The 14,309-nt window shown below is 41.7% G+C and overlaps 1 protein-coding gene across 2 annotated transcripts in view; it reads right to left on the reverse strand.

Moving 5' to 3' along the window:
• Positions 1 to 4,752: 4,752 nt before the first annotated feature.
• LOC136697541 (inter-alpha-trypsin inhibitor heavy chain H3-like) overlaps positions 4,753 to 14,309 on the reverse strand; it is a 35,052-nt gene continuing 25,495 nt past the window's right edge. The window contains exons 13-24 of one of the 2 annotated variants that reach the window (XM_066672725.1): positions 12,979 to 13,106; positions 12,296 to 12,591; positions 10,571 to 10,606; positions 10,378 to 10,431; positions 10,198 to 10,224; positions 7,368 to 7,409; positions 7,119 to 7,184; positions 6,914 to 7,018; positions 6,021 to 6,192; positions 5,554 to 5,702; positions 5,342 to 5,417; positions 4,753 to 4,975 (exon numbers count right to left, since the gene is read on the reverse strand). In XM_066672725.1, the coding sequence (XP_066528822.1) occupies positions 4,861 to 4,975; positions 5,342 to 5,417; positions 5,554 to 5,702; positions 6,021 to 6,192; positions 6,914 to 7,018; positions 7,119 to 7,184; positions 7,368 to 7,409; positions 10,198 to 10,224; positions 10,378 to 10,431; positions 10,571 to 10,606; positions 12,296 to 12,591; positions 12,979 to 13,106 (1,266 nt within the window). In that variant the 3' untranslated portion in view covers positions 4,753 to 4,860. Of the gene's footprint in view, positions 4,976 to 5,341; positions 5,418 to 5,553; positions 5,703 to 6,020; positions 6,193 to 6,913; positions 7,019 to 7,118; positions 7,185 to 7,367; positions 7,413 to 10,197; positions 10,225 to 10,377; positions 10,432 to 10,570; positions 10,607 to 12,295; positions 12,592 to 12,978; positions 13,107 to 14,309 lie in introns of both variants that reach the window. The other variant, XM_066672724.1, reaches the window with a different exon arrangement.

Consider the following 14,309-nt stretch of genomic DNA (forward strand, 5'->3'; position numbering starts at 1 on the left):
TGTGTGTGTTTGTGTGTTGGGGGGTGGGGGTGGTTGTGCCTTTAAAACTGTGATAAGGTACAAAAGGAAATCCTCTATACTGTATATTTACCCTTTGTGCCTTCAGTAAATATAAACGTGTATGGACTCTTTATTTTCTGTGTGAGTTTGTTGGGATGAGGTGGAGAAGGTTCAGCAACGATGTAAAGTTTCTGATGGAAGTGAAAGATCTTGCCCATTGTTACCAAAATCTTGTTTAACAAGTCAGACAGCATGCCCCGGAGGATTAATGCGCTGTGTCACTACATTCCAGAGAGCGACTGTTATGATTAGACCAGTCTGATTACATTCATGTGCTTGCTGAAGGATTCACGTTTATCTGATCATCTCAGTTGCATGCTAGGGTTCCTACAACAAACTTCAACAAAAGGAGGCTGAGAAGGAGGCTGATTTGGTTGTTTATGTAATAACATTACTGAGACCTATTGAAAAGCAAAATAGAAAAAGAAACATTGATATTTCTCCTTAATATCTCTGTAATTCCTATTTAATATCCTTATATTTCTACCTTAATATCTGTTGTTCCTTCTTAAGATCTCTAGTTCCTCCTTAATATCCTTGTAGCATCTAAATTAATATCCCAGTTGTTTCTCCTTAATATCACTTAATATCACTTAATATCACTTAGCACTTAATATCTTTATTAATCCTCCTTAATTTGTCTGTAATGTATCCTTAATGTCTGTAGACTCCCTTTAATGTCTCTGTAGTGTCTCTTTAATGTTCCTGTAGTATCTCTATATATCTGTAGTGTCTCCTTAATGTCTGTAGTATCTCTATATATCTATAGTGTCTCCTTAATGTTTCTGCATTATCTCTATAATATCCCTGTAGTGTCTATTTAACATCCCTGTAGTGTCTATTTAACATCTATGCAGTGTCTCCTTAAAGTCTCTGTGGTGTCTTCAGATGGAGAGAGGGTGGAAACTGTAGCTTGTGTCTCCTACTGCTCAGATGTTTGTCTTGAGAGAGTCCAGGAATGTCCCCCATGTCTCCTCTTATAGGGAAAGTCTCAGTGTTGTCTCACACTGGGCTCAGCGCTGAGATAATAACACTCATTAAACAGGCACAGAAGAAGTGATATCATATCATCACCTCATATGAACCCTTTAAGCTGTAATAAATTTCTCGATTAAATTTCTGTAATTAATTTCTGGCTGTAGTTCTGAGGCTCCCTTCCTGGATCAGGGCCTTGTCGTGGCGGAAGGGCTTGTGTGGTCTCATGACCTCCAGGGCTATGTCGTCGGGAGCTGTTAGCTCCCAGTAGGGTCTCCCATGGCGAACAGGTCTGGAGTGAAGATCCAGACAAACATGATCCAAAAGCATTCCTATGAGTACACCCATTAAAATTAAGTGTACCCTGCCCGGGAAAGGGTTACCGGGACCTACACCTGGAGCCAGGCCTGGGGGTAGTGTCCGACGGCGAGCGCCTGGTGGCCAGGCAGCCCACGTAACCCGGACGGGCTCAGCCCAAAATGGCAACGTGGGAGGATGTGGGCATGTGGGCTCACCACCCGCAAGATCCAGAGTAGGGGTGCGGTGCAATGCCCATCAGGCACAGAGCGGGGGCAAAGGGGCCCCTGGCATCGTGGAACTTGTCAGCGGAAACTGGTTCTTGGTACGTGGAACATAACCTCACAGGGGGGGGGAGAGCCAGAGCTGGTGCGTGAGGTTGAGAGATACCAGGTAGATATAGTTGGGCTCACCTCTACACACAGTGTAGGCTCTGGAACCAAACTCCTCGATAGGGGTTGGTCTCTCTCCTACTCAGTAGTTGCACAGGGTGAGAGGTGCCGGGCGGGTGTGGGGATACTTACAAGTCCCCGGCTGGCACCTGTACAGCTGGAGTTTGTCCCAGTAAACGAGAGGGTCGCCTCAATGCGGCTCCGGCTTGCAGAGAGGAAAACTTTGACTGTTGTGTGTGCGTATGCACCGAACAGCAGCTCAGAGTATTCGGCCTTCTAGGAGGCAGTGACTGGAGTTCTAGAGGGGATTCCATGCACTGACTCTATTGTTTTACTGGGGGACTTCAATGCTCACGTTGGCAATGACTGGGAAACCTGGAGAGGAGTGATTGGGAGGAACGGATTGCCTGATCTAAACCCGAGTGATTTGATGTGGTTGGACTTCTGTGCTAGCCATGGTTTGTCCATAACGAACACCACGTTCGAACATAAGATTGCTCATAAGTGTACTTGGTACCAGAGCACTCTGGGCCAAAGGTCAATGATTGACTTTGTGGTTGTGTCTTCTGACCTGAGGCCGTATGTTTTGGACACTCGGGTAAAGAGAGGGGCTGAGCTGTCAACCGATCACCATCTGGTGGTGAGTTGGATCCGATGGCAGGGAAAGCTGCTGGACAGACCTGGTAAACCCAAACGTATAGTGAGGGTGTGCTGGGAAAAGCTGGCAGATGACTCTGTCTGAATGGATTTCAACTCTCACCTCCGAGAGAACTTCTCACATGTTCCGGAGGAGGTAGGGGGAATGGAGTCTGAATGGACACTGTTCTGGACCTCCATCGTGGAAGCGGCTGCATGTAGCTGTGGTCAAAAGCTTGTCGGTGCCTGTTATGGCGGCAACCCAAGAACCCCTTGGTGGACACCGGGGGTGAGGGAAGCTGTCAAGCGGAAGAAGGAGGCTTTTCGAGATTGGCTAGCTTGGGGAACTTCCGATTCTGTGGATGGGTACCGGCAGGCGAAAAAGGCTGCAGCTGTGGCAGTTGCTGAAGCAAAATCCAGAGCATGGGAGGGGTTTGGAGAGGCCATGGAGAATGACTTCCAGACGGAAGTGGCAAAGCTCCAGGAGTGGATGAGATTCGCCCAGAGTTACTGAAGGCACTCGATACTGTGGGGCTGTCTTGGATGACACGCCTATACAATATTGCATGGACCTCGGGAATGGTGCCTTTGGATTGGCAAACCGGGGTGGTGGTTCCTATTTTCAAAAAAAGGGGACCAGAGAAAGTGTGCCAATTATCGTGGCATAACACTTCTCAGCCTCCCGGGGAAAGTCTATCCCAAGGTGCTGGAAAAGAGAATCTGTCCGATAGTCAAACCTAGGATTTTGGAGGAACAATGCGGATTTCGTCCTGGCCGTGGACCAACTCTTTACTTTTGCACAGATGATTGAGGGGGCGTGGGAATTTGCTACTCCACTCTACACATGCTTTGTGGATTTGGAGAAGGCATATGACCATGTTCCCCGAGAGATTCTGTGGGAGGTGCAGGTCCTTGTACTCTCAGAGTTTGAGTTGTGTTCGCATCCTTGGTAGTAGGGGAGGTGGCATCTCTGCTTTTTGCGGATGATGTTGTTCTTCTGGCTTCTTCGCACGGAAGCCTCCAGCGTTCACTTGAGCAGTTTGCAGCCGAGTGTGAAGTGGTCGGTATGTGGATCAGCACCTCCAAGTCTGAGGCCATGGTTATCTCCTGGAAACAGATGGCATGCTCCCTTCAGGTAAGGGGTGAGAACCTGCCCCAAGTGAAGGAGTTCAAGTATCACGGGTTCTTGTTCACAAGTGATGGGAAGAGGGATGGTGAGGTTGACCGTAGGATAGGTGCAGCGTCTGCAGTAATGCAGTCACTGTACCGCACCGTTGTGGTGAAGAGAGAGCTGAGCCATAAAGCAAAGCTCTCAATTTACCGGTCAGTCTACGTTCCCACTCTCACCTATAGTCATGAGCTCTGGGTAATGACTGAAAGAACAAGATCGCGGATACAAGCGGCCGAAATGAGCTTTCTCCGACGGGTCGCTGGGCGTACTCTCCGTGACCAGGGAGGAGCTCGGAGTAGAGTCACTGCTCCTTCACATTGAGAGAAGTCAGTTGAGGTTGTTTGGGCATTTGATCAGGATGCCTCCTGGATGCCTCCCACTGGAGGTATACCAGGCACGTCCAACTGGAAGGAGGCCCCGGGGTACACCCAGGACACGCTGGAGGGATTATATCTCCCGGCTGTCCTGGGAACGCCTTGGGATCCCCCACGAGGAATTGGTGGATGTTGCAAGGGACAGAGATGTCTGGGCTTCTTTGGTCGCCCTGTTGCCACCACGACCCTGAAATGGAGAAGCGGAAAAGAAAATGTATGTATGTATGTATGTTCTGAGGCTGAGTGTGAAGTGTGAGAGGGTCAGTCAGTTGAGAGTGGTCATGTCCACAGTGCAGTTTACAGATGTCTCTGACTGGTCCGACTCTGTTATAGAAGCCTAATGTTCCTGTTTCAACCCGTTAAGACACTTTTAATAATAACAGAGGTCAAAATTAAAACTATCTAACAACTGCACTCTTTATAATTGTGGTTTTAATATAATAACCATTAAACTTTCTTTTCCTTCTACTTCTTCATTTTTCAGCTCTAACCAAAGATGAAATCTCTATCAGTGTATGATTTTGATCAAAATTCACATTGAAACATACAGTGGTGATGTTATTGCCACAGACATATCTTCACAGCTCCCTGCAATATGCAAATGAGCCCTCACCTCGATGCTGTTGTGTTTTTTTATTATGTTATCAGCGAGTCTGTCGGGTGAAAACAAGGTTTTGTTTGGAGTTATTTTATGCTGGTGTTCGTAACAGAATTCAAACCGTGCCCTTAATGCAGCATGAGTGAGCTGAAAGGCCCCCAGTGTCAGCTGAGCATTACTGACTATTCACTACTGGTTTCACAGAAAAAAGCTGTGTAAATAAAGAATAAAAATGCATACTGATACTTCATATAATTTTATTTATGGAGAACAATCACAAAAACCCTGATGCTTTGTCAGTGTTTCTCCAGCTTGTGCTGGGACCTCTCACCAGTCAGAGAAACAGGTAAGGGACACCTACACGTCTGAGACGGTGTAGTCAGACAGCGTCCCCTGGAGGATGGACTGGAAAGGTATGAGCCAACACCCTACAGCAGGAGCTGATGGGAGTCTGTAGTCCACCGCTGTGCTCCTGCATATGAAATAAAATATATCAGTTTAGTCTCATTGGATACTTTTAGATTAAGGAAGTAGTGTGCAGCAGATATTTCTAAGAGCATAAAGAAGAACCAAGCCACAAAAGAATGAGAGGAACCAAGATTCAAACCCAGACACTATAAAAGTACAAAGAACCAAGACAATAAACAAATCCCTAATAGTGTAAAAAGAAACAAGACTCTAAAACAGAATCACTCTAAGAACATACACAAGAACCAAGACTCAAATGGACACATGCTGTGATGAAGACTTTGTTAAACCAGATATTAGACAGTGTTATTCACACTGTCACCCTGGTGCTCTACTCTGTAATAAATATTACTGACTGTGCTGCTCTTACCATGAGGCTTTTACTTCTGTATCAGCAAACTTGATCAGTGACGAGGGCAGCTCTTCATACAACAGCTTGTTCTTCCCTTCAGAACCAGAACCATGTGATAAAGGAGGCAGTAGCAAACAGCAGTAGTAAATAAAGGAGATGTGATGATATTTTCTACAGTAGGGCTCTATATTTGGAGTCTAGAGTGTCATGCACTCTACAGATTCTCTTACCCAGAATTCCTTCTAAACTGGCAGTGCTTGGTTGCTGGCGAACTGCAGGCCACAGGAACGTTTCTCCATTTTTCTGGTGGCGAAGGACAATGATACGCATGGTTCCCATGGAAACATCCACTTCATTTTTCCTCAGAATCAGAGTCACACTGTGGGGAGAAGCAAAATAAAATATCACAGCAAGAAATCAGTCAAAAGCCAATGAAGGTTTAGTGTCAAATGTTTGTTATGATTATGATTATAATACAAGAATTATAATATTATTTATATATATATATATTATTAAGGTTATTTATTACTTGAATGAACATGTTTATGCTCCATAGGGCATAACACAAAGCAGCTGTTAAACGCAAAATGTTAAAATTAGGTTTAGCACAGTATCTCTGATACTTCCAGGCAACAAAATGTCAGTAACTAGAGATATGAAGACATTTCTGCTTTAAGGTAAGTTACATATCGGATACCTGTCGGATTCCTGTTGGCTGACCTCCTGCCCCCAAACAAACCTCTCACTTTTCTGATCAGAAGAATACAGGACGCCCTCAAGGCTCAAGGTCAATGTATGTTTGGAGTTTTTAAAACGAAAAACGATCAGCTGGAAGCCTTTGTGCGACAACAAACCGTTCATGGAGAAATCTGTGGAAAGAGTGAAACAAAATACAACACTACACAGGGAGCTGAACCATAAACTTAGTGCTTTAATGTTTGATTAATGCTTCAATAAACAGCAGCAATTTTACAAGATATAGGAGCAATTAACAAGTTTCTAAAATGATTCTTCTCCGAGCTGTTATTCTGACACCTAGTGGCCAGTATGTATTTGAATAAAACTCGTTTAGGTTTTAAACCCCTATGTCATATCCAACTCCATTCCACTCACTAAGCTCGCCCATCGCATACCATGCTGCTAATACTGGGAAGGTGAAGATGAGCACATTCTTTCTCTGAGTCATATGATGTCAACTACGACCTCTTTTCACACGGCAGATAATGAAGCATCCTCGGCTAGCCCGACACTCAGGAGGAGAATGCCGACTGCCCAGGTCTGTCACATCAGCTTACAGATGCATGTGTTCACTGGCATTGTACCATACGATGAGGGGAGGGAGAGAAAAATCCCTCCCACTCTGAGAGAACTGTTTGGTGTGTTCTCCCTGTGTCCATGTGGGTTTCCTCCTGGTGCATTAATTTTGTTATTGGTTAAATTTTTATTAAGAAAGACTAGTTGTGAAATTAAATATTAAAATCAAAATTATAGATGCATTAACTGAACTGTTCATGTATTTACATCTACAACAATGTTGGAAATACACCTCTAAAAGAACCTGAAGTAGGTGAGAGGTGAAAACAGTCTTACCTGAGGAAGTGTCCATAAGGAGGTGGAGTTTAGATGCTGCAGGTAGATCATAACAGATGGGTTTGGGCTGAAGATGAGAAGAGATCAAGAACCTCACACTGCTCACTGATAGAGAAATAAAATAAGAGCTGAATTATTATAATCTGTATATTATATAGAGGTGGGAATTAAATAAGTGCAGAGTTTTTTAATTCATTCCGTGCACCTGGAGGAGCAGTGGTGGGAGCGTTTTTTGTGTCCATGCTCATAGTAACCCGGGGACTGAAAAAATCTGGGAAAGAAACACAGAAGTCCACAGAAACTAATATAAAATATAAACAACGACAGTGTGGAAGTTCCCATGCACACAATAATCTGAAAACAAAAAAACACCACTTGTTCAAGTTTACAAAAGCTTTGTTAATCACTGAGAAATATGAGAGTATGAGATGTTTTTATAAATACAGCACCTCACCTCTGCGACCGGTCTGTGAATGCACTCCATCTTCTTCGTGTACTTCTTAATAACATACAAGAGGTTAATATTTGTTTTGGAACAAATACGCATTAAAATATATTTTAGAGACTCTGAGATGTGTGTGGGTTCTCCCTGAGTATGTGTATGTTTCCTCCCACAATCCAAACACACATTTTTTAGGTGGAGTGACGGTGTGAAATTGTCCACACGTGTGATTGTGTGGATGTCCTGTGATGGACTGGTGCCATCTCCAGGGTGTGTTCCTGTCTTGCGCCCAAATATACCAGGTAGGCTTGTGACCCGACAAGATCTTGATCAGGAGTAACTGCTTACAAAAATGAATGAATGACTGAATATCTTGCTACTACAATATCCCTAGGGAACAGTTACATATTTGTTAGACTATCTTCACTTGTCTAATATATAGAAGATAATAACATAATAATCCCATCTCAAAAAAATGAGAATATGCTGTAAACATGATATTTGGGATAATCAGCTAAGAGCCAAAGTCCAAGGACGATGATATTATTGGTGTGGATGTAAATGTCTGCTGAAAGAAGAAAAAATTCTGAGCTACATAACATCATATGCAACTTAAGCCTGCTTCATCCCAGGGTCTTACTTACTTACTGAATATATTTTAGCAGAGCTTTGTTAATCTGACACTGAGAAAACTCAGGGTCTACAGTCACACAGTGTTAGATTTCTTTCTAAACTTGCCTTTAAACGACCCATCACCTTCTGGGCAGAGTTCTTAATATCACTTTATATCATTAAGTAGGTAAATATTTGTTTAGGAGTTAATTATATTTTAATATGCCCAAAATGGGCATCTCTGTTACACTGTAACCCTGAATAAGTTAGCAGAACACCAAAAAATTAAGGCAATCTGATGGCATAATATTGTCAAGTTCATAAACTCAAATGTCAGAAATATGCATACACAGTTACTTTAAATGTCTACTACTTCATTTAATGCTTAATACAACTAAAAAAGATGCATTTCTGGTACTCAATTCATTGTCTGTGCCAAGGTGCTAGTCCACACACTCACACTTATGGACACTCCTGCATGGCCAGTCAACCTACCAACATGTGTTTCGGCACTGTGTGGGAACACACCAAACTCCTCAGGGTAGTGACCCAGTGCGGGTCTTGAACCCATGACCCCAGGTCTCTGGAGCTATGTGACAGTGATTCTACCTGTTAAACCACCACCCCTCGCACTGAAATCAACACATGAATCTGTGCACATTCACAAACAGCAGTGAACCCCAGACCTTCTGCCATCTCAATTGAAAATTGCTGCACTGGTCCTATGTCTGTGACTTCAGACATCATGCTGCATAAACTCATGACATTCATTCATTCCTTCATAATCTGTAACCGGTTATCCAATTTAGGGTCACGGTGGGTCCAGAGCCTACCTGGAATCATTGGGCGCAAGGCAGGAATACACCCTGGAGGGTGCGTCAGTCCTTCACAGGGCAACACACACACTTACACATTCATGGACACTTTTTTGAGTCACCAATCCACCTACCAACGTGTGTTTTTGGACTGTGGGAGGAAACCAGAGCACCCGAAGGAAACCCACGCGGACACGGGGAGAACACACCAACTCCTCACAGACAGTCACCCGGAGAGGGAATCGAACACACAACCTCCAGGTCCCTGGAGCTGTGTGACTGCAACACTACCTGCTGCGCCACCGTGCCGTCCCATAACATTTAGGTTCAGTTAAATCTCTCATATCCAGCTATTTTTACTTAAAACTACAAACAGGACTTTAAAGTTTCACAAACTCAAACAGAAAAATTGTTGAAAATAATTGAATTGATTAACTGAGTGAAACTTTTCAATATATTTTAAGTTAGAATCACTCAATCCAGTTAATTACTTTGAACATTAGAATTTACAATGTACTTGTCATTTTATAGCACTGAAAAGTATGAAATTAAGTGTTTAGTGTCTGAGGGGTGTGGTGTGTTCTCCATGTGTCTAAGTGGGTTTTTTAACCTCTTCCAAAATGTACATATTTCAGTTTCTGCAGTGCTGAGCCCAGAGTAGCAAAGACAGAATCACAATCATTAAGAAGATAAAAAGAAATTATGGACCTTTTTCTAAATCTACGTTCCTTCATAGGATATATTTTAGATTACATAATGACCTAAATCCCATCTCAAAAACTGAAAACATGCTGTATACATGACCCCTGAAATAATCAGATAATGGATGATGGCGTGAATGTAAACTTCTGCTGTAAGAAGAACAAATCTTGAGCTTTTAATATACACAGAAATAAAACTGAGCTACTAACCATCATACGTCCCTGACATGGGGCCATCTCATATCAATAATGTGAGAAAACAGAGAGAAGCAAGAATTTACGCAGGTAACTAAAAGTGAGAAACCTCAGGGTCTACATCAGTCAAATAGTATCAGATTTCTTTCTAACCTCACATTTAAACTCACCCTATTACCTTCTGTATGGGTGTAGTTCTTAATAACACAGAGTGAGTGAGTGGGTGAGTGTGGGAAACTCTTGGTAGGCTCTGGTCTCACTATGACCTGTCTCAATTTGTTCCTGCGTTGCAATTGCAATAAAGGGGTATCTTTAACCATCTCCTCTTAAATCAGACAAAAACCTTAATCTGGTCACAGAAATGGGAACATGCTGTACATATGACCTCTGGAATAATCCCATAATCATCTAAATCCAAGGATGTTGATATTACTGGTGTGAATGTACACTTTCAGTGTAAAATGAAAGAACCCTGAGCTATTTAAACACAGAAATAATACTGAGCTTGTGCAGACATACCGTAATATTTCAAATCTGAGTCCACCACTAAATTGAGAAAAAAGAGAAAATAGAGGGAAACAACAAGTTTCAGAAATAAATTCCTAAATCATTGGAACAGTTCTGAAGTTATGCAAATAACGGAACGGATAAATCTTATTGGACACTGCTTAATATAAACTAAAAACAAAATAAATATACCATCATGGGCTGCAGAACCAGCAGGTCCGGTAATGAGTAAGTCGGGAAGTGCTACTATACAAACCCACAAACACACACACGCACACGCACATTTTACAATGGACATAAATGAGTGGCTGTGTTCTAACATATTATATATTAAACATAATGTTAAATTTATGCAGAAAAGTGAATCCTAATATCTTACTCATACCTGGCTGTGTGTCTACGAAATGTGCATTTCCAACTCCTATAGAAACAAGGACAGAAAGATTCATTGATGCAAAGCACAACAGCACTCCCCTTGTGGAGAAGACCCTAAACTTGAGTGAGTATGTGAGAAAAAGCCACCTATGGAAGCAAATCTGTCTCATCAGACTTTTACCACCTTTGAATTTCTAGCACTGAATTTTTTTGCACTGAAATTTTGCATCTGAATTTTGTTGCTTTTAAATTTAAGTCTTCAGACTTCCACCTCTGAATATTTTGCTTTGCAGTTCACAATGCATCTGAATATAATTGATTTTGAATTGAACTTGTGAATTTTCAAGAACATGTTTTCACTGATGTTATTCAAGGTTAATAAATTCAGATTAAAAAAAATCAAACAATATATTTCGAAATTGCTCAAATTCAGGTACTAAAAAATTCAGAGAGTACACACCCGGGATACAAAGGATAAGCAATCGATTCATTAGGATTTTCACTTTAAATGGTGCTATAGTTGTATTCTGTCGCCGCTAGATGGCGAAATACGAACACAACTTCCATACCGTGGAAAAACTACATGTTTAGCTTCCTTCCGCGGATATTATCTCTTTATTTTCAAAGTGTCTCAAAACTCTTAAAGGCTCATTGAAGACACAATATAACAGATTATTGATATCCTGAACATGAAGAAATTTTACTGTGGATATTTTTATATAATTGCTCTATATGACATGATAGAATGTGTGGGGAAATTTTGTATTTGGCTTAACTCATTGGGCATTATCTCTTTATATTCAAAGTGTCTCAAAGATCTGAAAGGCTCATTGAAGACACAATATAACAGACTATTGATATCCTGAATATGAAGAAATTTTACTGTGGAAGTTTTGCCATGGCCCTGTAAATATAGCGAGTCACATGATGAATATGTGGAAACATGAATTTTGAGGTATATGTCCTATGGCATTTTTATTTTTTAATTGTCAGATTATCAAGAATATGAAATTGATATTACAGAAGGTGTAGTACAAATATAATATCGCAAAGTGCAGAGTCTAATTCATAAAGTTGTGTTTGTTTAAACACTGAATGCTGGTGGGTTTATTCACAATGTCTGGTTATTTCTAATATTATTATAAATATTTATATAGAAATTTGTGATTGGTAGATTATTTATTTATTGTAACAATGCTTCTTGGCAATAAATCTTATATCGTTGAAAAGCCTGTTCATGTCCCTTTTCAATGGTGCCACATTTGTAAGGAACATGCATTTGTGGGAGGAGCAGTAGAGCTGAGTGGGTGGGCTGCACCCATGAAAAATTTGCCAAATCCTCTTCAAAAGCCAATTACACTGTACAACCTATGTTTATAAGTAATTTTTTCAGTTTTATTTGTATAAGCTTCATCTCTCAGTGCTGTTCAAATGAAAGTCAAATGTCCATATGTTTAAATATGTTCAAAAAGACAAAGGCTTTCATGTGGTGTCCTTTAGTACAGAATCTCTACTACAGCTTGGACGCAGTATGCTAGTCAAATGCATGTTACTAAAAATGAAGAAGAAACATTGGAATACATGTCTGACTGTGCCTTTAAAACTACCATTTCAGAGATGCGTGAGATGTTTGGAGGTTCTGGAGGTTTTGCTACAGGGTCTGTGTGCTTCTTTGTACCCAAGGCAATTAAAAATGTTTACAGAGACAGAGAAGAGGTGTGTAAAATATAGAAACCTGGTCGTAGCTGAGCACTGTGGAATCTGGAGCCTCTGTTACTGTGAAACCGCTGACTATGGGGAACAGAGAAGCGCTGAATTTGAGAATATTGATCTGGGGTCATTTTTGTGGTGTCCCCGTGGTGTTCAAAGTGTGGCTGCACTCCTTCTTTGGGTTTGTGGGCGACTTGTGTTTTCTCTTCCTCAGGCTTGGTGACCACCATCGAGGTCAGTGGAGTCACAAACTTGTTCTGAAGAGAGAGATCTAGGGCCTTCTTCTTCACTGCTTCTTTCTTTGTCCCTTTAAGGGTCACTCTGAGACACAAAAATACAAACATTTTCAGTTGCAAAATTTGTGTTTGTTTTATAAAGGAATGGGGACATTTTTCCCCTTCTCCACAGTGGAACACAGTTCTGGTTCTTAATGAAATGTCTGTGACCTGCTTTGATTTAATCCCCACAAGCCCCACAGCAGCGTTCCCCCATAGCCCTGTTCAGAGCCTTTAAATGATAATGAGCCGCTCGCTGTTCACTCTGACCTGAGTGCACAGCATGAGGAGTGAGGAGCAGAAGCTCTGGTTTTTAGTCATACTCGTTCAGTTCTCTTTCTTCTCCATTCTCATTTTCTCAGTTTTTACTAAGTGCTCTAATTTCTCTGCACTCTATAAATATATAAATAAATATATAAATAAGACGTCTTACTCTTTCTCCAGTAGTTGTTTCACGGTGAGGTAAGCCCAGAGTCGCTTGATAAAGTCTGGATTCTCTGGTATGAAGTCAGTGAGGTCTATTGCTGAGAGAGTGTCTTGGAAAATCACGTTGGCATTTTTCTGCAAGGAATAAGAGCCACAAACTTAGAAAAAAATCTGATTATTGAGATGCTCAGATTAAAGAACCCCACAATGTAGTGGAGTATGGACCAAAGATAGATTTGGACAGATCGAAATGAAGAAATGAAAAGTTTTGAATTAAAACTTTTCCATTCTGAAGAAGACTTTTCGTCTGCAACATAGCAGCCCCACACACATAAGCTGAAACATCAAAGAACCCTTTAAAGTAACACATGGCCCCAACACCCCCCTTCTCTCTTTTAACTAACAGGAACTGTCGAGATAACCAATTTTTATAATGCTTTTAAGAGACAGGGACCTCAAACAAAAGGAAGGGTTATAATCCCGCTTGGAACAAAGTGGCGCCTCAATGTCTCGTTATCTCCCACGGGAATCAACAGATGTTCAGAGGGGGTGACCTCGAATTGAACCCCATTGACTCATCTAAGTGACAACCTACACATGGATCAACAGCGACCCCAAATGGACACTGGCGAAACTACGCCTCGCTCGGAGCCGCCGGAAACCATAGCGGAAAATAGTCGAACTCTGATTAGTTGTGTATAAATAAATGTATTAATGTCACTTTCTGTACCCTCAGATGAATGCCTACCTCCTAATGAAATGTTGTATATTGTGGATTGTTTCTATCATGAAGAGAAATCCTACCTCTGAATAGTATTAAGCGAATTAATATTCTTTCCCAGCATAGCATCATAAATGGGACGTAAAGATGGAACCTTATGTAAACGTTTGATATTAATAATCCAGTGTACTCATTGTTATATGTCGATAACAGGTATAAGAATTTCGATACGCGAAATTCATATTCTTTATGTGTGAATCAATGATTCAAACCCCCTTCGACTCTCTCCCCCTCGCGAGAGTCACGTGAGACTGAATTTGTGTCCCATCAGAAAGAGGACTCCTCCCGTTAAGGCGTGACCGCGCCAGCCTTGAAAACACAGAGCAGCAAGACAGAGCTCAGTTCGAAGTTCAACAGAGTTACGAGAATTCAGTCCCGAGAACTCGACAGAAGTAACAAACCACGAAAGAAAGCGGAAAAGAGAGGACGCCGACGAGAACAACAACGAGGAGATCCGAGAAACTTTGAAACAACAAAGAAACGCTTTCGTCTCCACGCCGACAACGAAACAAAGGAAAACCTCAGAGACTTCATTGAAAGCTTACGAGAGACGTCTC

This window comes from Hoplias malabaricus, chromosome 5, assembly GCF_029633855.1.
Source record: "Hoplias malabaricus isolate fHopMal1 chromosome 5, fHopMal1.hap1, whole genome shotgun sequence".
Taxonomy (NCBI): Eukaryota; Metazoa; Chordata; class Actinopteri; order Characiformes; family Erythrinidae; genus Hoplias; species Hoplias malabaricus.